Source organism: Balaenoptera physalus (genome assembly GCF_965194825.1).
Source record: "Balaenoptera physalus genome assembly, chromosome: 16".
NCBI lineage: Eukaryota > Metazoa > Chordata > Mammalia > Artiodactyla > Balaenopteridae > Balaenoptera > Balaenoptera physalus.
In genome coordinates this window covers 10,884,876-10,907,406 of record NC_138898.1, presented here as the reverse complement: position 1 = coordinate 10,907,406, position 22,531 = coordinate 10,884,876, and the positions used below count along the sequence as shown (strand labels likewise).

The 22,531-nt window shown below is 50.6% G+C and overlaps 1 protein-coding gene and 1 long non-coding RNA gene across 5 annotated transcripts in view; one reads left to right on the top strand and one right to left on the bottom strand.

Moving 5' to 3' along the window:
* The window catches only part of BCAS4 (breast carcinoma amplified sequence 4), a 59,918-nt gene that overhangs the window by 5,852 nt on the left and 31,535 nt on the right, over window positions 1-22,531 (top strand). For all 4 annotated transcript variants that reach the window (XM_082431763.1, XM_082431761.1, XM_082431760.1 and 1 more), the window contains exons 2-3: window positions 10,063-10,134; window positions 19,266-19,367. In XM_082431763.1, the coding sequence (XP_082287889.1) occupies window positions 10,063-10,134; window positions 19,266-19,367 (174 nt within the window). The remainder of the gene's footprint in view (window positions 1-10,062; window positions 10,135-19,265; window positions 19,368-22,531) is intronic.
* LOC309645936 lies at window positions 5,124-19,253 on the bottom strand. Its single transcript, XR_014255139.1, has 2 exons — window positions 11,221-19,253; window positions 5,124-8,887 (listed from the first exon to the last, which is right to left on the bottom strand). It is a non-coding gene; the product is annotated as an uncharacterized lncRNA (long non-coding RNA).

Below are 22,531 nucleotides of genomic sequence, written 5' to 3'. Positions count from 1 at the left end.
TTCCCAGTCTGGCTGACTCTCAGCACGAACCGAGAAGCTTTGAAACAGGTTCCCAAAGACGGGAAGTGACCCTGGCGCCCACCAGCCCAGGCTGGTCGTGTAGCGATGTTCCTGCACAGCGGACAGTTCGCAGCTGCAGCGAGTCCGCTCCGAACGTGCCATTCCGGCACCGGGGAGAAAAGCAAGATGCACAGAGGTGTGTGTGGTGCAAAGAAAAGCTTTAAAGGCAAAAAAACACCTATTTCACGCATCTATAAATAGGAGATTCGGTTAAATCGATCGCTGGGGTGGGGTGGGGTAGGTGGGGCGTAGCCAAGGTGAGAGCACTGGTGCAGGGCATGGTCCCCAAGCTTTGCCAAACATCTGCATCATCTGAGATCAGCAACAAAAAATGCTGATGCCCGGCTCCCACCCCCAGATACTCTGATTTCATTGGTGTGGGCGCCATCTGGGCATTGGAACGCTGAAAGCCCTCCAGCCGGGTTGTAAGCCTGGAGTGGCCAAGACTGATTAGTCTGTTGGACAATCACTGTGACTGCTAACTGTTGGGGGCACCCCAGGCCTGGGGATCTGGACTTGTAAGCGTCCCTCCGGAGATTTTGATGACCAGCCTGGTGGGGGGCTCACAGCTTCCGTCAGTGCTAGCGGGGCTGGCCCCATGCCCAGGAATGCCTGCTTCCAGCCGCCCCAGGAGGACAGAAAACCCGTCGGTCCTGCCTGCTGCTGTGTCTACCGCACCAGCTACTGATGCCTCACGTATCAGTTGAAGAAGCATCCTTTACAGGTGTGTGCCTCCCCCCAACCGCCTTGCTCCTGGTCAGGCTGAGTGGTGGGAGAACCAGCTCTGGAGCCACACGGCCTGGGTTCAGATCTCGGCTTTGCGCTCCTGCTTCTTTCTGCCTTTTCTCCTCAAGTTGTGGGGTTGGATGAGATGATCCACGGGCAACACTTGGCTCAGGGTCAGGCCCATAGTAAGCGATCTGGTGCATTAGCTACAATTATTCACTTATTCATTCTATAGTTTATGGAGCAGGTACCAGGTGCAGACCCCATGTCAGGAGCTGGAAAGCAAGAGTGCAGGAGAGGCCCACCTGCCCTCAGGGCTCTCAGAACAGGTGGAAGGGTGGGCGTGACACACGTTAATATTTCCACACAGTGTTTGCAAGAGGGCGATTTCAGCCCTTTGCTTGTGCAGAAGATGGTGAATTTTCTGTCACTAGCACGACCTCGTGTAAGCCTGGAAGTCCAATGTTAACTTTCTATATCTGTGTACGTGAGACCAACCATAGATTCCAATTTTTGGTTTGCAAAACATAGTTGCTGCACCCACGGTCAGCATGAGCCCCTGGTTCTCTTAAGCTATCTCGGGATCTGAATTTATTCCTTGGTGCAGGTGTGATGGAAATTTGGCCTGTGGGTTCTTTTATGTGAATTGGAGTTGGTTTTAAAATAAGTTTGTTTTAAAAATAAAAAATATATGCACATGTTACAAAATCCAAAGGTCCCCGTGACCATGGAATGCTGAGTGAGGCCCTGCCCCCCCCCCCGGTTCTCAGCCCCTGCTGCTCTGCAGAGGCCGCTGCAGGCCATGCCTGTGTCCCCTGCCATCCCCGCCCTCCGCCTCCCCCTTCTGCATTGTGCGTTTTTCACTCACTATGTCTTAGACAGCTTTCCATATGAGTGCACAGAGAGCTGGCCAATTATTTTTTAGCTGCTAAACAGAATCTCATTGTCTGTCTGAATTATAATTTAGGTAACCGTTCCTCTACTGATGGACATTTAGGTTACCTGGATTCTTTAGCTGTCACAAAGTCTGTTGCGGGCTTCCCTGGTGGCGCAGTGGTTAATAATCCACCTGCCAATGCAGGGGACATGGGTTCGAGCCCTGGTCTGGGAAGATCCCACATGCCACGGAGCAACTGAACCCGTGCACCACAACTACTGAGCCTGCACTCTAAAGCCCACGTGCCGCAACTACTGAGCCCACGTGCCGCAACTACTGAGCCCACGTGCCGCAACTACTGAAGCCCTCACACCTAGAGCCTGTGCTCCTCAACAAGAGAAGCCACTGCAATGAGAAGCCTGTGCACTGCAACGAAGAGTAGCCCCTGCTCACCACAACTAGAGAAAGCCCACCCACAGCAATGAAGACCCACCACAGCCAAAAATAAATAAAAACCAAAAAACCCCCCAAAACAAAGTCTGTTGCAATGAGTATCTCTGTACGGACATCATTTTGCATTTGTGCATATATGTCTGGAGGATAAATGCCTAGTGGGGGAATTACTGGGTCCAAGGATACATGCATTTAAAATTTTGGTTGCTGTTGCCAAATTAACCTTCTTAGAAGTCAGGGTCAAGGCGAGAGTAGAGTAGTCAGCCCTTCTAGACATTCACACCTCAAGGTCGAGGGTCCCTCTGGGGGATGGGAACTCTTATTTGAGCTGCTGTAGGGGCCTGGGAGGAAGGAGTCCCCGTGTCTCCGCTTTGGGAAGCGGGTCATCACCTAAAGGGCAGGGTCCCCTCAGTTTGCGGTTCCAGCGCAAGGCCATTTGGAGCATCCCTTCATTTGCTCTTTCCAGCCCTTCATTCTCGGCTGGCCCCAGCTCCCAGGGTCTTTCTGCCATTGATCCAGCCCTTTCTTCCTGTGCACAGAGATGAGGCTGCTTCCTCTAAAGACCTTTACTTTCCCTGTCATCTGAAGGGGCCACCATGAGCGCTTTTGGAGAAGAGGTGACATTACTAATTACATGCCCTGGATGTGGGCAGGCCTCACTGTCCTTGAGCCTGTTTCATTTTCGCCCCCGTCGTGTACTCATGGACCCTGGCCCAGCCTGGCTGGAGGAAGCAGGAGCAAGGTCAGGCCGTAGCGCCAGGTGTCAGGCAAAGCTACCACCACACCCTCCCCTGAACTTGATCTGGCTGCATGTGGGTGTCCTCTGGCTGGCATGGTGATCTGCTTTTTAAAATGCTAAGTAGATGCCAACTTTAAAAAAGTGGGAGTTTTCACATAGAAATCCAAATGTCTGGCTTCTTTAAAAATGTTGCAGCAAAAGCTACAGGTCTTCAGTGGCCTTGTTCCTGGGCTGAGTGGACCTTGTGGTTTCTAGACGGATTCTCCGGAGAGAGAGAAAGAGAGAGAGTGAGAGAGAGAGAGAGAGAGAGAGAGAGAGAGAGAGTGTGTGTGTGTGTGTGTGTGTGTGTGTGTGTGTATGTGTGTGTGTGTCTATAAACAGCATTATTGTGATATAATTCACATGACATACAGTCTACCCATTTAAAATATACAGTTTAATGGCTTTTGGTTTATTAACAGAGTTGCACGACGATCAACCACAATCAATTTTAGAACATTTTCATTACCCCCCAAAGAAACCCTGTCCCCCTTAGCTCTCCCTCCACCAAGAACCCCTAATCTACTTTCTGTCTCTAAAGATTTACCTGTTCTGGACATTTCATAGATGTTTGGGTTTGTGTGGTTTTTTGTTTGTTTTTGTTTTTAATTTATTTTATTTATTTATGTTTGGCTGCGTTGGGTCTTTGTTGCTGCACGCGGGCTTTCTCTAGTTGCGGCGAGTGGGGCTACTCTTCGTTGTGGCGCATGTGCTTCTCATTGCAGTGGCTTCTCTTGTTGTGGAGCACGGGCTCTAGGCGCACGGGCTTCATTAGTTGTGGCATGCGGGCTCAGTAGTTGTGGCTCACGGGCTCTAGAGTGCAGGCTCTGTAGTTGTGGCACACGGGCTTAGTTGCTCCACGGCATATGGGATCTTCCAGGACCAGAGCTCTAATCCGTGTCCCCTGCATTGGCAGGCGGATTCCCAACCACTGCACCACCAGGGAAGCCCGATGTTTGCGTTTTAAAGACACCAGTTGGTCAGAGGTTTGAAGTCCCTGTTCAGCCTACAGTCAGGTTTGTTTGGCCGTCATAGTGTTTTTTAATTTTTTAGGTTAGTTTTGAACATTTTCGAATAGGAAGAGCTTTCATAAATATCTAGATCACCTTTTTGTCTTTTTTCTTTTTTTTTAAGAGTTCTATTTTTTTAAAATATTTATTTATTTATTTATTTAGGCTGCGCCAGGTCTTAGATGCGGCATGCGGGATCTTTTAGTTGCGGCATGCATGTGGGATCTAGTTCCCTGACCAGGGATCGAACCCGTGCCCCCTGCAGTGGAAGCACAGAGTCCTAACCACTGGACCGCCAGGGAAGTCCCCAGGTATCCTCTTTAGATGGGGCCTCCCATTTGCCACAGTCCCCACCCCTCCCTCTTGTCTCCCTGCATGGTGTCAGCTGCCATTTATTTATTTATTTTATTTATTTTTGGCTGCATTAGGTCTTTGTTACTGCACGCGGGCTTTCTCTAGTTTCGGCGAGCAGGGCTACTCTTCATTGCGGTGCGTGAGCTTCTCACTGTGGTGGCTTCTCGTTGCGAGCACAGGCTCTAGGTGCACAGGCTTCATTAGTTGTGGCATGCGGGCTCAGTAGTTGTGGCTTGCGGGCTCTAGAGCACAGGCTCAGTAGTTGTGGAGCACAAGCTTAGTTGCTCCGCGGCACGTGGGATCTTCCTGGACCAGGGCTTGAACCCGTGTCCCCTGCATTGGCAGGTGGATTCTTAACCACTGCGCCACCAGGGAAGCCTCAGCTGCCATTTATTATCCTGCTGGTGCTGCTGTGTTTCTCGGAGAAAAGTAAAACGTCTCTGTCAAAAGTGGGAAACTGAAATAAGCAATGTGAAGAAAACATTCTTAAGCATGGCCCACTTCCCTAGTATTCATTTCCTGCCTGGCTTCTGTGTCTTTTTGAGTTTGGAGACCCTGGTGGGGTCACAGTCATCTTCTGCATGGGTGGAGCATCTCACCAAGAGTAACCTAGAGAAAGAACTCACTTGACCTTCCTCAGCTTCCACCTCGAAACAGAGAGAGTCGGAGGATTCCCACCCCCCTCCACTTTCAAGTGGGGAAACTGAGGCACAGAGATGGTCAGAGGTATAGTTAAGACCACACAGCATGAATGCAAATGGGGACTAAGACGCCATCGCGGCTGCTGTTCTCAGGCTGTAGCTCTTCCAGGAGAGCACTTTTCTTCCTCCTTCCCTTGGCCTTTTTCTTTTCTCCTCCCTCCCTCCTTCCTTCCTTTCTTGCAACAAATATTCATTGAGCACTGTATTGGTTACCAATTGCCGGGTAACAAACCACTCCCAACCTTAATGTTTAAAAACGACCCCCATTTTATAGTGCCTGATTTTGTAGGTTGGTGGAGCTCCTCTGCACCGTTCTGCTCCCGTGGTGTTGGCTGGGCTGCCTCATGAGGCTGCATTCAGCTGGAGGGTTGGCGGCAGTGGGAGGTCCAATATGGCCTCACTCATGTGTCGGGCAGTTGGTGCTCCAGCCGGGGCACCTCGGTTTTCCTGCACGACCTCTCATTCTCCAGGATCTTTTCTGCCCTGTGGCCTTTCCAGCAAACTTGCCTGCTGTTGTCTTCCAGGAGGGTAAATCAGAAGCTGCAAGGTCTCTAGACTCGGAAGTCACAGAGCGTTGCTTCCACCACATTTTATTGGTCAAAGCAAGTCACAGACTAGATTCGGGTGGAAAGGAATGATCCTACCTCTTCATGGGCAGAGTGGCAAGGTCATATTGCAAAAAGATATGTGGGATGGGAGAGAGTTGGAAGGCCATCTTAGGAAACACAGGTACCTACTATGTGCCAGGCATTATTCTAGGCCCTGGGAACACGAAGGTAAATAAAAGAAAAGAAAACCCTTGTTCACCAGGAGCTTTCATTCTGTTGGGGGAAGATGATAGGAAACAAGTAAAATATATAGTAAGTTAGATGGTGATAAAGGCTAAAGAGAGAAATAAATTGGGGCAGGATGTGGCATGGTAGGGAAGCTACAGCATCAGGGAAGGCCTCACTAAGGAGAGTCATATGAGCAAAGGCTAGAAGGAAGTATGAGATGAGCTTTACCAGTGAAGGGAACAGCAGATGCAAAGGCCCTGGGGTGAGGGCATGGTTGGTGTGGTTGCTGGGGAGGCCTCCAGTAGGCATTTACTGATTGAGGTGGAAGATGGGGGAGGACTTTTTTTAAAAATTAACATCCATATAACATAAAATTTACCATTTTAAAGTATAAAGTTAAGTGGTTTTCAGTATATTCTTTATGTTGTTCAGACATCACCACAACCTAATTCCAGAACATTTCCATCACCCAAAAAAGAAATCCCATAACCATCAGCGGTTATTCCCTACTCCCCCTCCCCGCATTCCATGGGGGAGACAACTACTAATACACTTTCTGTCTCTGTGGATTTGCCTCTTCTGGACATTTCACATAAAAGGAATCATGTAACATGTGGCTTCTTTCACTTAGCATATATTTTCAAGGATTATCCATGGTGTAGCACGTATTAGGACTTCATTCTTTTTTATGGCCAAATAATATTCCATCACATGTACATGCCATATGTTGTTTGTCCATTCATCAGTTGATGGACATTGAGTTATTTCTACTTTTTTGGCTATTATGAATAATGTACAAGTTTTTTGTACTAACCTCTGTTTTCAGTTCTTTTGGATACATTGCTGGGTCAAAGGGTAACTCTATGTTTAACCTTTTGAGATTGGTTTCCAAACCAGGCTGGTTTCCAAAGCAGCTGCACAAGTTCACACTCCCACCCGCAGTGGATGAGGCTTCCAGTTGCTCCACGTCACCACCAACATTTGTCACGTGCCGTTTTTGTGATCGTAGCCATTCTAGTGGCTGTGACGTGGTACGGTGGAAGATTTTGAGCTGAGCAGGGCTTTGGTTTTCACAGAATCTCTGAGGAGTAGATTGAAGGGGAGCAAAAGAGGAAGCAGGGGACCAGTGAGTAACAGGCTACTGCAGTGGCCCCAGCGAGGGAAGGCAGTGCCTTGCACCAGAGTGGTGGTGGAGAGAAGTGGTTGGATCTGGGATGTATTTTGAAGGCAGAACTGAGAGGGTTTGCATAAAGGTTGGATGGGGTTGGGGGTAGGAAAGAAAGGATCCTCCCATGTGTTTGGCCTGAGTACCTGGCTGATGAAGTTTCCATTTGTGGAGATGGAGAAGACCACGGATGGTGGAGGATCATTTCGTGTTTCCTTGTGCCAGTTGCTGGTAGGCAGAGCCAGCCCCTTTTCGGCTTTTGACACGCCCAGCTGGGAAGCTGGGATTGGCACTTTGAGCAGGAGATGTGGAAGAAGGCGGTGAATACCATGATTCACGCGTGTTAAAAAAATGCCTACCTGCCATCCCCACTGACCATGCCCTGAACGTCACTTAAAGCGAGCCATTTGCTTCCCTTCCCTCGGAGTGGGACAGTTTCTTCCCGGGGGGTTGCAAAGGATGGTGAGGGCATTCATTTTGCTTATGGGCTGGTTAAAAAGGCATGTGGGCTGCAGCCTGCAGGACTCTTATTTCTGAGGCCACTTAGGCAATTACCGTGAGAGAAAATTGTCCCGTGAATGATTTGTGGGCACGGTGGGGTGGCTAATCCTTCCTGTTGGTTGGGAATGTCTTGGGACTTGTTTTTCCCTTAACTGACCAAGCAGTCAGCAAATGCTTTCTTTGCTCCCTCCCTGCTGCTTTGGGCCACCGCCCTAGGCACCAGGAGGAGGAGGTGGGGGGAGACCATAGTTGACAGGCAGCAGTAAAGCGGGCACACTTTCCCCCTCCCCAGAGAGCACCTTGGTGGTGACAAACTTCTGAAGTCAGAGAGGTGAAATTTTCGCTTCCGTATCTATTAGCCGTGTGACTTTGAACAAGTGACTTAAGCTCTCTGATCCTCTGTTTCTCAATCCATAGAAAGGGGGAAATTATGGCACCTACAGTATAGAGTTCTTCTGAGAAGCAAATGAGATAATCCACATATGGTGATTAGCCCTTGTTTCTATTACCTAGTGAGAGAGATCCATAAAGCAACCATCTATATGTGCCTACTGTGTGCCTGCACCCTGTTAAATGGCTTAGCCGTGTCTATTATGTGAGGTTAACCTAAAATCCTGCCACATGGATGTGGCACTTCCTGTCACAGGTGAGCCAACCCAGATGCTCAAGTTAAGCCCCTGGGTTAAGGTCATAGAGCTGGCAAAAGAGAACGATGGGGTTCGAACTCAGGACTGACTAACTTCCTTTGTGAACACGCTAGGAGAGGTCGAGAGGCTCTTCCTATGAGCGGAGAGCTGCACGTGTGTCTTGGGAAGGAGGCTGACCAGCCAGCTGGGGCGTGGTCCTTCATGTCCCTCTGGCAGGTTTAGTCTTCCCAGGCATCTTTGGACTGGGACGTAGACCGTCTGCACTGTGCTCCATCATGCATCTGTGCCCCCTCCCGGCTCTCTCGCTTTCCTCTGGATCAGAAGGAACCACCAACCTTCCCGCTTCCACCTCAGCGGCCTCTCAGCTCCTTCTTTCTCACTTAGTGCATTAAGGACATTTTTTTTTTTTACCGCGCTTTTACTTTTTGGGGGGTGGGAGGGGGACTTCTTGCGTGTTTCCAGTCCTCCCTCCACTGCGGTCCCCTTCCCCTGTCAAGCCTCCCCCAGTCAGGCACAGAAATAGTCCCAGCTGTGAGATGAAGGTTGCAGAGTTTAAAATTGCAGCTCGGTACTATTTATACTCCAGCCGGAAAGGTGTTTTTTTGTGCAGCCGTTTATTTGGTTGTGGTAGTGACAGCCCAGGCTGCAGGCGGCAGGCTCCTGCACTGTATAAACATTTCTCCGGGGACAAGTGGGCAGTCAGGGCAGCCTTCAGGTGAGGTGGACAGGTGCCAGGCCTGCCCAGAAATGTCTGGGAACACCTCCCTGGAGCAAAACCATTCGGCCTGGTAAGCTAGAGAAAGCGGTTCACGTTCCAGCTGAACTTTCTTCCTAGATGCCTGGTAATCAGAAAAAAAAAAAAATACAGGTATTTTATAAATCGTGAAAATAGTACATGCTCGAGGAGAAAAAGGGTTCAAACTAATTTTTACACAAGTGATTAAAGCAGGCAGACCCTTCATGTTCTATTTTGGTTGGCCCATGGAGCATTAAAAATTTTTTTGAATTTGTGCCACTATTTAAAAATTGGGACATTTCCCATAAAGTTAGAATTTCTGGCTTCTCTTGAAAATGGAAGGTTCTGGCAGTGCTGGCCTTGTGTTTGCTGATGGCTGCTAGTGGCCGGCTGCTGCAGAAGTAGGCAAGTGATTTTCAGATCACCCCACGCCCCAGTGGCCTGCTTCGTGTTCATTTACCTTACTGCCTGGCCTTGATAACTTTTGAGGTTTGGACCTTTCACATAACATAAAACATTCAGGGCTCCTGTGTCAGAGTGTCAGGCCTCATTCGCCAGTTCCTACTCCCCAGGGCTAAGTAAGCACTATCGATAGGGTTTCCAGATAAACTACGGGACCCCCAGTCAAATATGAATTTCAGATAAACAACAAATACTTTTTTAGTGTAAATATGTCCCCTAACTATTACAGTTTGGTAGTATCATCCCAGGCCTTTCTCTGCTGAAGCACACACGTTTCGTGGTGTTGGCACAAGGGTAGTTTTATATTCTACCTCTCCTGCAGTTGACTTTGCTCTCTGTGGTTTGTCTAGAGAGGCATTTTTCAGTGTTGATAAGAGCAGGCTTTGAGGCTGGGGACTCAAACCTACAGGAGACTCTGGGCCCCAACGCTTGTTAGCTCTGTGACCTTGAGCAGGTTCCCTTACCTCTCTGAGCCTCAGTTTCCTCATCTAAACAATGGGGGTGATGAGGGTCACTTTGTTATCTCCTGTTAGTATTTATTTATCTCGTCTCTTTTGAGAGCTGCGTAGAGTGGATGGTCCACGGTGGCTTTAACCAGAGAGGTTAAACAGAGGTGCCCACGGGCATCAAGATTGCCACCGGCACATCCCGATTTCAAATGAGGCTACGGGAGGTTTTGAAAAGGGAAAGTAGGTCTGGAGGGAACTGGGCAGATAATCCTAAGATTTAGTTTGCTTTAAAAAAAAGAAAGAAAATTAAGGGCATTTGTCTCCCTGGAAACCGCTTGCTGATCTCTAGGATATTGTCTCTTTTCAGGCGAAGGAGGTGGAGGAGACCGTCGAGGGCTTGCTCCTTAGGCTGGAAGAGTTCTGCAGCCTGGCTGACATGGTGAGTGCCTGCCTGGGAGGCGTGGGTGGAGGCCCAGGCCAGACCGCAGGGCCTTCCTGGGCTTCCCTGGGGAGCCACCTTGGTGGTGGCTTAGCGAGCAGGAGGCGTGGGCAGCGGCCGGCCGTGGGGGAAGCTCACACCCTCGCCCTCTCTCCACACAAGGCTCCCTGAGGCAGCCATCTTGATGACGCCCTTCCCCGGAGATGCCTTTATTCCACCGAGGAGGCGGGAGTGGGCCACCAGGTGGCACTCTCGGGCCCGATGCGGGGAGCCGTTCGGCGGGGATGCTAAGACTATATTTAACTTTCCTTGCTCTGCACAGTCCGCCAGGCAAACGTGGAGGCAGCCAGGAAATGGCTTCAGGCCTGGGAGGCCTAGGAGGAGCCTCCTGGCCGGGCCCTCGCCCTGGCGGGGTGGGGCATCGAGCGCCCTCCTGAGCCCTTCGGTCCCTCCACTGTTGCCTCCTACCCTGTTTGGTGGGAGCGGCTCCTCCTGGCTGGGTGGGGAGGAACGTGGGAGATGGTGCCCTAGGCCAGGAAGACAAGGTCTCCACTCCTCCTTGTGTCTCCAAGATTGTTGCCAGACAACTGTGGGGCCCTGAGGAGCACTGATAGAATGTTCTGGAAGTTCCCAAGCTTATTGAAGGCACACCAGCAGCCAGGGTTCGTGGCTTCCGCCTGGAGGCCCAAAGGGTGGAGCCCCATTTTGGGACCAGGCCTGCCTCTCCCCGGGAGCACAGGAAGCCCAGCTGGGCCCAGCCATGCAGATGTGTACCAAGTGTCTGGAGAGACGCTGGTGAGAGCCCCAGGGAGTCACGTTTGTTGAACATCTACCTTGTGCCACGCTCCGTACAGAGTGTGCTCCCTGTATCCTCCCATTCCACCGCAGAGCAGCCTGCCACGATGGGTACGACTTTATCCCCATACGTTCAACAGACATCTGAGCGCCTGCCTGTGCCAGCCCCTGGGGACACTGCAGTGAACAAGACACAAACATTCCCACAAGGACCTATGTGTGTTTTTCTCTTGAGAGCCAATTTTTTAGTTCAGATGTGGGTCCAGGTGGGAGCTGGGTAACGAGACTGACTTTGAACGTCCTGAATGGTCCTTTCTTCATCACCGAACATTGGGCACCTTCTCTGACTGGTCCCTTGGTGAGCCTGAGGATGCAAAGAGAGACAGGTCTGTCTCCATCCACCCTCCCCTCCCGTCCGCAACAGCCCCCGATCCCCCGAGCCCGACCTGTGTACCAGCCGCTGTCCTCCAGGGTTGAAGCACTGGCCTGGAGGTGTGTTCCAGGTGCAAAGCGAGGCTGCAGAGGTTTTGAAAAGGAAAAGAGGTTCTAGAAGGAACTGGGCACGTAATCCCAAGACTCAGTTTGCTTTTTTTTAAAAAAAACAAAGAGGTGTTAAATTCTGCCTGGGAAATCAGGAAGGCTTTGCAGAACAAGTGGTGATTAATTTGGGGTTTGAAAGAGGAACAGGAAGAATTCAATTGCCGGGAGGGCGGGCATTCAGGCAGAGGGACCGGCCTTTGGGGGTGGCATGCTGGGCACATAGGGACGGTGTGGGCCCACACAGTGGGGCATTGGGAAGATGGTGGGGACGGGCGATCCTGGGACACTTTTGTTCTCAAATCCCAGTGCATCCTCCTGCCGTGAAGGGAGACCCACCATCCACCCTCAAGGAGAGCTTTGGGCAGAAGTCAGCTTGGATAGACAGGGAGGGGCCAGGCCTTACTTGCCTTAGAAACTTCAAGGCTTCCTGTGGTGGGAAGTCTGCGTTTGCGTTGCCAGGAGGCCCAAGATTGTATGCAGCATCCAGAAGGTCCTCTCCAAACTCAAAGCCTAGAGACGCGTTTATGCCAAGATTTTAAATACAGAGGTCACGAGATGACCCGTGGGCCCAGTCCTGTCTGCAGACATGTTGGATGTCTCTGGAAAAAAAAAGAAAAAGGAACGAGCTGCTGACATTTATAGAATGTCATGCAAAAAAGTATGGATTCCCGGCTTCTCTTGGAAAAGCAAAGATCTGTCCTTCCCCCCACCCCCTGCCCCTTGCGTGCTTGTTCTCACCTGGCAAGCATCAGCCAGAGCTGGACAGTGGCCACCCCTGTGGAGAGCACACGTGCTCTCCAGCTCGTCACCGTCCCCACTGCTCCCCATGGGAGCCTCCTCGACTCCCCGGCCACCTGCCAGGTGCATCCGTCCTGTGCTGTGTGCGTGTGTTTTATGGCAGAGAACATTTCTCTGTACTTCGGGCCCTACTGAAAGCAGGCAAATATCCACCAGACCGAGAGAGTCCCATGTTTTAAGAAATGGAAGAGATTGCACTTCCCGGGAAGTGAAGACTATTTCAGTGTGTTTATATGCAAATGAGCATGTCTACATTAATAATAGAATGCGCCTTGTACGATGCTTTTGTGGCCCATGGAGGTGTTTCGTGTTTGCAGTCCCTACAATGAGGCTCTGTGCTGATGCCGTTTAGATTATAGAAATCCTCTCGGCCCCAACAGCTGGTGCTTAGCTTACCTAGTGTGTCTGTGCCCAGGTGTCATGGGCTGCATGGCACAGAGACAGAGCTGTCCAGCTATCAGCCCTGGCTTGGGACCTCCTTTTCTCTTTTGATCCAAGCCAGGGATGAGTGGGGACCTCTGGGAGGCAGGTGATGTCACACCATGGACCACTGTCCCCAGGGCCCTGCTTTGGCCTTTGGAAACACTGATCAAGTTAGAGGTCCCAGAACGGCCGGGCTCCCAGGTGCACAGTCCAGAGAGAAATGGTTTATTTCTGATAAAATCAGGCTATTAGGAACGAGAGTCCACCTTCCTGTCTGATGTATTAAGTCCTCTGCCAGTCTGTCCCGGATCACTCTAAGTGACCAGCATTCACACCATGTGCTCGTGACCTGTTCTAACCTTAGATATAATACCTCTTGCCATCACTTCACGCTCTGACTCTTCCCAGTGGGGCCTTGGGCACAGCATGTCACCTTTCTGTACCTTTATATTCTCCTCTGTAAAATGGAGGTGGTGGCTCTGATTATCTACTGCGGCATCAAACTACCCCAACACTTAGTGGGGTGAAACAACCACCAATTTATTATGTGGGCCAGGACAGGGCACAGAGGGTACCGCTCATCCAAGCCCCGTGGCACCTACTGGGATGGGGACATCCAGGGTGGCTGCTTCCCGCACTTGTCTGATGTCTGGGCTGGGAGGGCTGGCCGGCTGGGGGCCGGTTGGCATCACTCTCCTGCATGCAGCCTCTCCTCACGGCCGTCTGGCCTCCCAGAGCCAGCGCTCCAACAGATGGGAAGTAGAAGCCTCTGGAGACTTGGGTATGGCAATTAACACAGCGTCACTTCTGTCGTATCTTATTGGTCAAAGCAGCCACATAGCCCACCCGGACCCAAGGGGAAAGGACATAGACCCCTCTTCTTCATGGAAGGAAAGTACAGAACTTGTGACCATCAATCGTCCACTGCAAATGGCACCCATCTCCAAAGAGTGATCACGAGGAACAGACGAGGCAGGGCTGTGCCCTTTACATCCAGTAGAATGGCCCGAATGAAAAAGACAGACATTAGCAAGTGTGGACGAGGACGATGCGGGACAACTGTACTCTCCTTCACTGGCTGGTGGAAATGCACAAAGGGACAGCCATGTGGAACAGAGACTCGCACACAAATGGTCAGAGCAGCTTTGTTCATCATGCCCCAAACTGGAAGCAGCCCCAGTGTCTGTCAGCAGTAGAAATGGGTAAATAAGCTGTTGTTTATTCATACACTGGAATGCACAGCAGTGGAAAAGAACGACCTGCCGTACACAGCAACATGGGTGATTCTCACGAATGTGCTGTTGAGGGAAAGAAGCCAGACACACGAGTACTTCCTGTGTGGAGCTCCATAATATGAAGTTCACACCTAGGCAAAACCAGTCCATGTGATGGAGGTCAGATAGAGGTTAGCTTTGGGAGGGTGGTCATGACCGGGAGGAGGCCAGAAGGAGCTTTATGGGGTGAGGGGATGTTCCGTACATTGGTCTGGGTGGTGGTTCCACAGATGTAAACACACATACCAATTCATCGAGCTGTCCGCTAAGGCCTGGGCTCTTCACTGTATGTCATTTACACTCAATCAAAAATAATTGCTTAGCATGGTGCCTGCTATGTATTAAGTGACCCATAAATAGAAGCTACTGAGGTCATCATCATCATCAATATTAAAGCACCAGAGGGCTGCGACACAGATGAGTTTATCCACAGAAACTGGATTTGTGAGGCCTTTCAGCTCAGTGCCCTTGGGGGTTTGGGCAGCTTGTCTGGGCCCTCGGAAACCCTAGTAGCCTTGGGCCCACCTTCTGGCAGGGAGCGGGCTCTCCCATCTCTCACATAAATGGAGAAAATTTCCTGTTGGCCTCGGCCCAGCAGTTGCATTTGGCGTTGGTGTGTGTTCTCAGGTCAAGTGCATCTGGCTCTTCTTCCTGGGCCTTGCATCATCCTCGATAGCCATGTTTGCTCTGTGATAACCCCCTGCGTCCGCTACCTAGACTTCTGGGCTCCAGAGACCAGCTCCGGGGAGCTGGGAGGACAGGCTGGGGTAGGGTCCGCCAGGCCCCCCGGCCCATAGACCTGGCTGGAGTTTCATCCCATTAGAGTCTCAAAAAGCACTGATTCTTCCCTGACATCTTTGTTCTTCTGAGAAGTATGCATAAGCGTGAACTCACGTGCCTGTGATGTGATGATGTGAGGCGGGTTGGGTGTGAGAAGAGAAATGTGTCCCTTTCCTTCCACTCCCCTATAAGATGAACAGTGCATGAGGTGTCCACGGATGCCATGCTGGGGAGACTGTAGGTAGTGGTGGGGACTACGGTGAACCAAAGGGGGCTGTTGTCACCCAGCTCCAGCTGATTGCTGCCAGGTGGAACATGGGCTCAGTGTGGCCGGGTCTTCTGATTTTTCACGAGAAGCCAGAAATCTGGGTTTCTAAGGGAAATATCCTTAATTTTAGATCTTGGCACCTAGCTTGGTTGTACTTTCGCTTTTTCAGGCTGGCTCTGCGTGAGCCTGATAGAACGCGTCTGCAGACCTCTGGTGTTGGGAGGTGGCCTCAGACCCACCTGGTTTAGCATCCTGTATCTCCCACTTTGTAGGTCTGCAAGCTTGCCCAGCTCATTTAGTTGTTCTCGGTTTCATCACCTATAAAACAAGGTTGAAGAGAAAGCAATTCCTGTACCACCGGGTCTGTTCCCAGCACGTGATGAACGCTCCTGGGTGTTGGTATCCTGCCCCTCCTCACCCAGCCCATGTTAGATACCCTGGTTTTTGTCTCTCGGTTCCCGGCTCTTGGGGGAGCCAAGAGGAAGGTTTGGGGGTGTTTCAGACTCCAAGGACTACCCTCTACTTTCCCCCCAAGGACCTGCAGGCTGCCTTCTGGGCAGGCGTAGAGAGTTCCCTCTGCCCTCAGTCTCAGCCAGTGGAGAAGCCTCTGCAGAGAGGGGCCTTCCTGCTCGGCCCACAGACCCTCTGGCCCTCCAGTTCCTGAGGATCTGAAGGGAGGCGGGGAGAGTTCCAGAATCTCATCTCCGCCACGTTCCCTTCACCCCCGTGGGTTGCTAAGACCAGTCCCTCCTGATTCTCACTTGTTCTCCTCTGCTTGTTTCTTTAGAAATTAACAGAAAGAAAAGATCTGCCTTTGATTCCCTGTGCTCTGACCTTGTCATGAGTTTCTGTTCTTTGTCGCATCATGGCAGTTTCTCCCGAGTTTAGCCTTGTTGAGGGATGGGCTTCTCTCTAGAAATTTGGCCTGGGGGAAACAAGGGAGGATATTGAGCCCTTTTCCCTATCCCAGCTAACAAATGCAGGCGCCTGCAGGAGCCAGGCAGGATGTGGAGGGAGTCAGGGGGTTGGGGTGAGGCGCTAGGGATGGGTGGCCGCTGCAGAAACCGGGAGCGCGCGTGCCACTGGGAGGGAGCATTTGCTGCTCAGCCCAGCCTGCGGTGCCTGGGAGACGTGGGCCCAGTGTTGCCAAAGCTGCTGACTTTTAAGAGGAGTTATAAATCCGCACTTAATCTGTTGAATATTTTCAAGTCATATCTATGTATTTTATTTTGGAATAGTTTTAGATTTACAGAAAAATTGTCAGGAGTGCAGAGAGTTCCCATGCACCCCTCATCTAGTTTCCCCCACTGTTAACCTCACCTCGGTACCTTTGTCAAAACCAAGGAACCAGCACAGATCCTTGGCTACTCACTGAACTCCACACTTGGTTCTGATTCCCCAGCTTCCCGTTAATGTCCTCCTTCTGTTCCAGGATCCCATCGAAGACACCACATTGCCTTAAATTGTCAGGTCTCCTTAGGCCCCTTTAGTCCGTGACAGTTTCATTCTTTCCTGACTTTCCATGACTTTGGCAGTTGTGAGGGGTATTTGGTATTTTGTTAGAAGGTCCCTCAATTTGGGTTTGTCTGATGTTTTTCTTGTGCTTAGACGGCGTTGTGAGTTTCTGGAGAGAATCCCCAGAGCTGAGGTGCCTTCTCATCACATCACATCAGGGGCACATGACACCCACACGGCATCACTGGGCTGGTGGCCTGGCCCCACAGTAACATCACCATTTCCCCCTTTCCACAACCCGTTCAGTGCCTTGTTCCTATCACATTCGTGTGTATTTATCTTATAGTTGGGGATATAGTCCAATGTTACATTATTTTGTTGCTCAAATTGTCCCAGTTTGGGCCATTTGGCTCTTTCAGGCTGGCTCTTATGTTCCTTTGACCTGCCCCATCCTTCACTTTTTTTTTTTTTTTTTTAACACTTTCTTACTTTCTGGCACTCTGAGGTGCTCCAGGCTTTTATATGTCCCCTGCCCCAACCCTAGAATCAGCCATTTCTCCTCGGAGCCCCACTCGAGTTTTAAAGTTGGAAATTAAGTCAAATTTAAAAACGAAAACACTTTGTGGGCCAAATGAGCCGCATATGTGGGCCACATGCAGACATGGATGATCTTGTATAATCCCTAAAGCATTCTTTCGAGAGAAGCACTAGTCTGATCCCCACTTTACAGATGAGGAAACCGAGGCACAGAGAGGTCAGGGCAGAGACTGAGGCCAGGCAGCCTGATGCCAGATGCCACCCTCTCAGGGCTGCTCTTTGGCCCCAAGGGGTCAGGGCATAGGAAAGGAGTGTGCCTCAGGACAGTGGGCTTGGAGCCAGGTGCCCAGGGAGCTGGCAGTGCCCTGACCAGAGGAGGGGGACCAGGAAGGAAGGGTTTGGTTTTAGACATTCAGGTGATGGAATGGCTTCCGGGAAACCCAGGCAAGGAGGGAAGTGTCATCCTGAACAGTGATGGGAGCAGAATGGCAGGAGAACCACAGGTCTCATATACTTAGGCAGAAAGAGGAGGGAAAATGGGTATAGTTTTCAAAAACATTTTTAAAATTAAAATTTTTTGCTGAGTTGTCACCTTGTATTAGTTAGCTATTGCTGCATAACAAATTACCCCCCCATACTTAGTGACTTAAGCAATGATCTTTATTATGTGCTGGTGTCTGTGGGTCAGGACTCTGGTGCAGCCTAGCTGGGTCCTGTAGGTCAGGGTCTCTCACAGGCTGCCATCGAGATGTTGGCCAGGACTGTTGTCATCTCAGGGCTCGACTGTGGCAGGATTGCCTCCAGGCAAAGTCAGTGTTTCTGGGCAGGATCCAGTTCCTCATGATCATTGAACTAAGGCCCTCAGTTCCTCACTGGCCATTGGCCAGAGGCAGGCTTCTCCATCACGGCAACTTGCTTCATCACAGCTGGCAGGAGAGGGCAAGTGAGAAAGAAGAGGGGGTGGGGGGAAGCATGCGTGAACCAGGCGGCGGGAGAGACCGCCAGCAAGATGGGGTGACAGTCTTCTAGTCTCAGGAGGGCCATGTCTCACTTTGGCTGACTCCTCTTCATTAGAAGCCAGTCTCTAGGTCCAGGCAATGGTCTCGGGGAGGGAATCACACAAGGACGTGAACACCAGGAGGTGGGGCTTGTTGAGGACCGTGTCAGAAGCTGCCCGCACACGCCATGCCAAGCAGTCTGCTAAACGTTCTATCCTCACTGCATTCCAAGGAAGCAAGGACTGTCTTGATTGCTTCCCTGTCCAGACAAGCAAAGGAGGGCTCAGAGAGGTGCAGTGACTTGCCCGAGGTCACACAGCGCATGGTGGGTAGAGCTAAATTCAAACTCCAGTCTGAGTCCTAGTAGCCCACTGGTGTTTCTCTGACTGTCCCCAGACCGCCACTCCAGCACAGCCTTGGAGTTTGGCTAAAAACAGATTGCCCACCAACCCCACGCAAACTAGACCAGACTTGGAGGGGCCTGCAAATCAGCATTAACAGGCTTCCCTCCAGGGGATCCACATGCTCCCTAGAATCTTAGAGCGGTATGTATCCTGCCTCTCTGTGTGGTCAGGACACAGTAACATGGAAATGGAATCTCTCTCTCTCATACACACACACACACATACACACACACACTTAAGGGTTAGGCTTGGTCCTTTTGGCTCTGAAGGAAAATGGAGGCTTAAGTGTTCGATCTCAGTGATCAAGGGAAAAACGTGGCTTCCCAAAGTTCTCAGTCGCTTTTGGGGTCCTTCCAAGCAGAAGAAGCTTGAAATTAAATGAGATGCATGAGGCGCAGGAAATGCTTAGCACAGTGGCTATGTGTAGGAAGCACCATGATGATGAGACACATTATTAATGTTAATGATTATTATTAACTCTTCTCATTGATATTATTAGTTCCAGTGTAACAAAAACTTGATTTACCTCGACTTCAGTTTAGAGAAGAGATTTTGATTCTTTCCATTTGGTCCAGTTCACTGGTTTACAATATAAAGGTATTTAGTTTGGAGCTGGTGGTGTTGGGTGTTTGGTCGGGGGGAACAATTAATTTGCAGTTCAGTAAATAATACCTGGTCGGGTCTGGGGTGCCGAGAGGCAGTGAGGTTGGTCCCCACCTGGGACCATGGGTCGTTCCTGGGCCTGTCCCTGGGCAGGATGGCATCAGCGAGGTCTCTGAAGAGCCCGGCCGCCCCCAGGGCAGGCAGGAGCACGCGGGGCTGAGGCAGAGAGCCTGATGATCTGTCTTGTTCCCTGCAGATCAGGAGCGATACCTCACAGATCCTGGAGGAAAACATCCCCCTCCTTAAGGCCAAGGTGATGGAAATGCGTGGCATCTACGCCAAAGTGGACCAGCTGGAGGTGAGTCCAGGATAATGAGCTTTCTTTGTGAGCCCCACGGACTTGTTCTGGCTCTTTCGTCGTCTCTTCCAAGATGCTGATCTGGCCTTGATAGTGTCAGGCCTTAGACCCAGTGGAGTGGGGTGGTGGCCAAAAAGGGGCCTACACAGTATTTCTAAAATATGACAAACGTGAATTTATATAAAGGATCCCATTTAAAAATTAGGGTACTTTATATAAAAATCTGAATTTTCAGCTGCTTTTGGACATTCAGAAGCTTTCATAACCCTAGACCCACCTTTCTTTAAATACTTTATTCTGTTTATTTTTTAAGGTATAAATACTTAAAGTGCACACATAGTAAGTGTACAATTCAGTGAATTTTTACACATATAAACTCCCATGTGAAGATGACCCAAACTGAGAAATAGAACATTTCCAACCCCTAGGCTATATTCCAGTAGAGCTGGTGGCAGCCGCCCCTCAGACGAGACATGTGTTCTGCATTTCACCACAATCCGCACCATGCCCTATTGCCTCAATGCTGAATTATTTCACCCGCCTTTTACCTGTGTGGGCACCAGGCTAAGGTGCATGGTATCTCATTTCCTCTTGGCTGCACTGCAACATCAGTATCCTCACCATCCCATCTCCCAGAGGAGGAACACGAGCTCTGAGAGGGTAAGCCACTTCTCCGGGGTCACACAGCTAATTCTGTGAAGCTGGGACTTCAGTTCACATCCTCTGGAGCCCAAGCTCTTACTCAAACTGGGGCCCTTGGCTTGGGCTCCTGGCTTCTTGCACAGTGAAGGACCGGGAGGCCGGAGGAGCTGTCACCTAGACCAAGGGGATGTGTGCCCCTCTGAGCTGCGGAGGAAAGGAGCCCGGCAGTGGGCCCTGGAGTTAACAGAGAATTAACATTCTTGTCAGCAGAGAATGAGGCAGGAATATAATTAAAACTTTGCCCTTGGAATAGCTGATTCATTTGAATTTTATTCCACATGTTTGAAAGAGGAAAGAAAATGTGAAGATTTGTAACCCTGGTTCTTGCCTTGCTTGGGCTGGCCCAACTCTCAAGCCCAATTTTTTCCTTAGTATTCAGTCCGCTAGCATTTATTGAGGACCTACTATGCGCCGCTGCAGGGCTCTCACAGTGAGAAAGGCAGAGGCCAAGGGCATGTTCCAGCCAGGAGAAACACAGCAACAAAGCATGACCATAGCATTTCCCGGGGCTGCTGTAACAAGTTATCTCAAACATAGTGGCTTAAAACAACATGAATTTAGCATCTTACAGCTCTTGAGGTCAGAAGTCCAAAATGTGTCAGCAGGAGTCAACAGGGCTGGTCCCTTCTGGAGGCTCTGGGGGAGAGTTCACGTCCTGGCCTCTTCCAGTGTCTGGAGGCCGCCTGCATCTCTCAGCTCATGGCGCTGTCCTCCACCTTCAAAGCCCACAGCGTAGCACCTTCCAGGCTCTGTCCTCCTCTGACTCTCCTGCCTCCATCTTATAAGGATGCCTGTGATTACCCGGATAATCCAGGACTGTCTCCCCAGCTCAAGATCCTTATTCATACCTGCCAAGTCCCTTTAGCCATAGGAGGTGATATATTCACAGGTTCTGGGAATGAGGATGGGATATTTTGGGGGGCCCATGATTCTGCTGACCACATTCACTAAGGGTGACCTAGAGGGAGTCGAGTGCTCTGGAGGGAAGTAGCGAGCAAGGAATGGAACCTTCTGGCCCCCGGAGGGTGAGTGGAAGCTGTGCTGGGTGGCTGAGGGCACAGCTCGGGCAGAGGCTCAGAGGTGGGGGGCATCTGCGCTCTGGGGCAGGAAGGAGATGGGGACACTGGAAGGATCCTGGGGGGGCCAGATTACAGGGATGAGGGAGGTCATGACCTGAGCGGGGCTGGAGAAATTGGGCAGCAGGAGGCCCGTTGTCTAGGCCTTCCACTCCAAGGTCAGCATGTTGGCCTTTTTCCTGAGGAATAGGAAGCCACTGAAGAGACAGGATGGCTCAGTGGTTAGCAATCATTCCCCACTCCTGGCCCCTGGCAACCACTAATCTACTCTGAGTCTATGGATTTGCCTCTGGACATTTCATATAATATGTGGCCTGTAGTGTCTGGCTTATTTTACTTTGCATAATGCTTTCAAGGTTCATGCAGGTTGGAACATGTGTCAGAACTTCATTCCTTTTTATGAATGAATAGTATTCCATTGTAGGGATGGCTGTACCACATTTTGTTTATCCATTCATCAGTTGATGGGTCCTTGGGTTGTTTCTACTTTGGGGCTATTATGAATAATGCTGCTATGAACATTCATGTTCAGGTTTTTGCGTGGCTATACATTTTCATTTCTCTTGGGTAAATACCTAGGACTGGAATTGCTGGGTCATGTGGTAACTCTTTTTAGGAACTGCCAAGACCAGTTTCCAAAGTGTTGACACCCTTTTACTCTCCCACCAGCAGTTACTGTAAGCTTTAGATGGAGATTGCAAACTCAGATGCCAACAGGATCCGGGACTGTACTGGGCAGTCAGGTATTAGAAGACCAACCCCAAGCCACGCCCCCTTACTTTCTGGGAAGAGCTGGAGCTGAGAAGCAACTCTCCCCTTCAGTGGGGTGTGAATCTCTCGGCTGCCACAGTCCCCACTCTGCCCTAGAGTCTCCCCAACATTGAGGCTAAGTGGCATTTGCCTCTTGTCAGCCCCCGGGACTGCTGCTTTCCTTAGACTAGAGATATTTCTCTGTAACTGGGTCTCAATTAAAAGGAAGGAAAAATTAGTCCAAGAGGGTCATGGATTTCAAGGCAAATGGGAGAATATGTATTTCCCACTAAGCTGCATGTGACATGAGAACAATAAAACTTAGGACCCGATCAGACCCCAATCTGAGGCCGATGGATTCCAGAGCCAGACCACCTGGGCCTCAGATCTGCCCCTTGGGTAACTTACTCACCCTCCCAGCATCAGTTTCCTCCTCTGCAGATTGTGACTCTGTCATCGTGAAGGTGTTAGTCCAGCACCTGGCATCTTGTAGATGCTCGCTGAGGACAGGCTATCACTGTGGTGGTGGCCGTTGCCCACAGGCTGAGAGCCAGAACCTGGGATGCCTGCTCATCACTCGGCCCAGCCGACTGGGGGCTCCAGGGCCTAACATGTCAGGGGGTTCCAGGGAGCCCA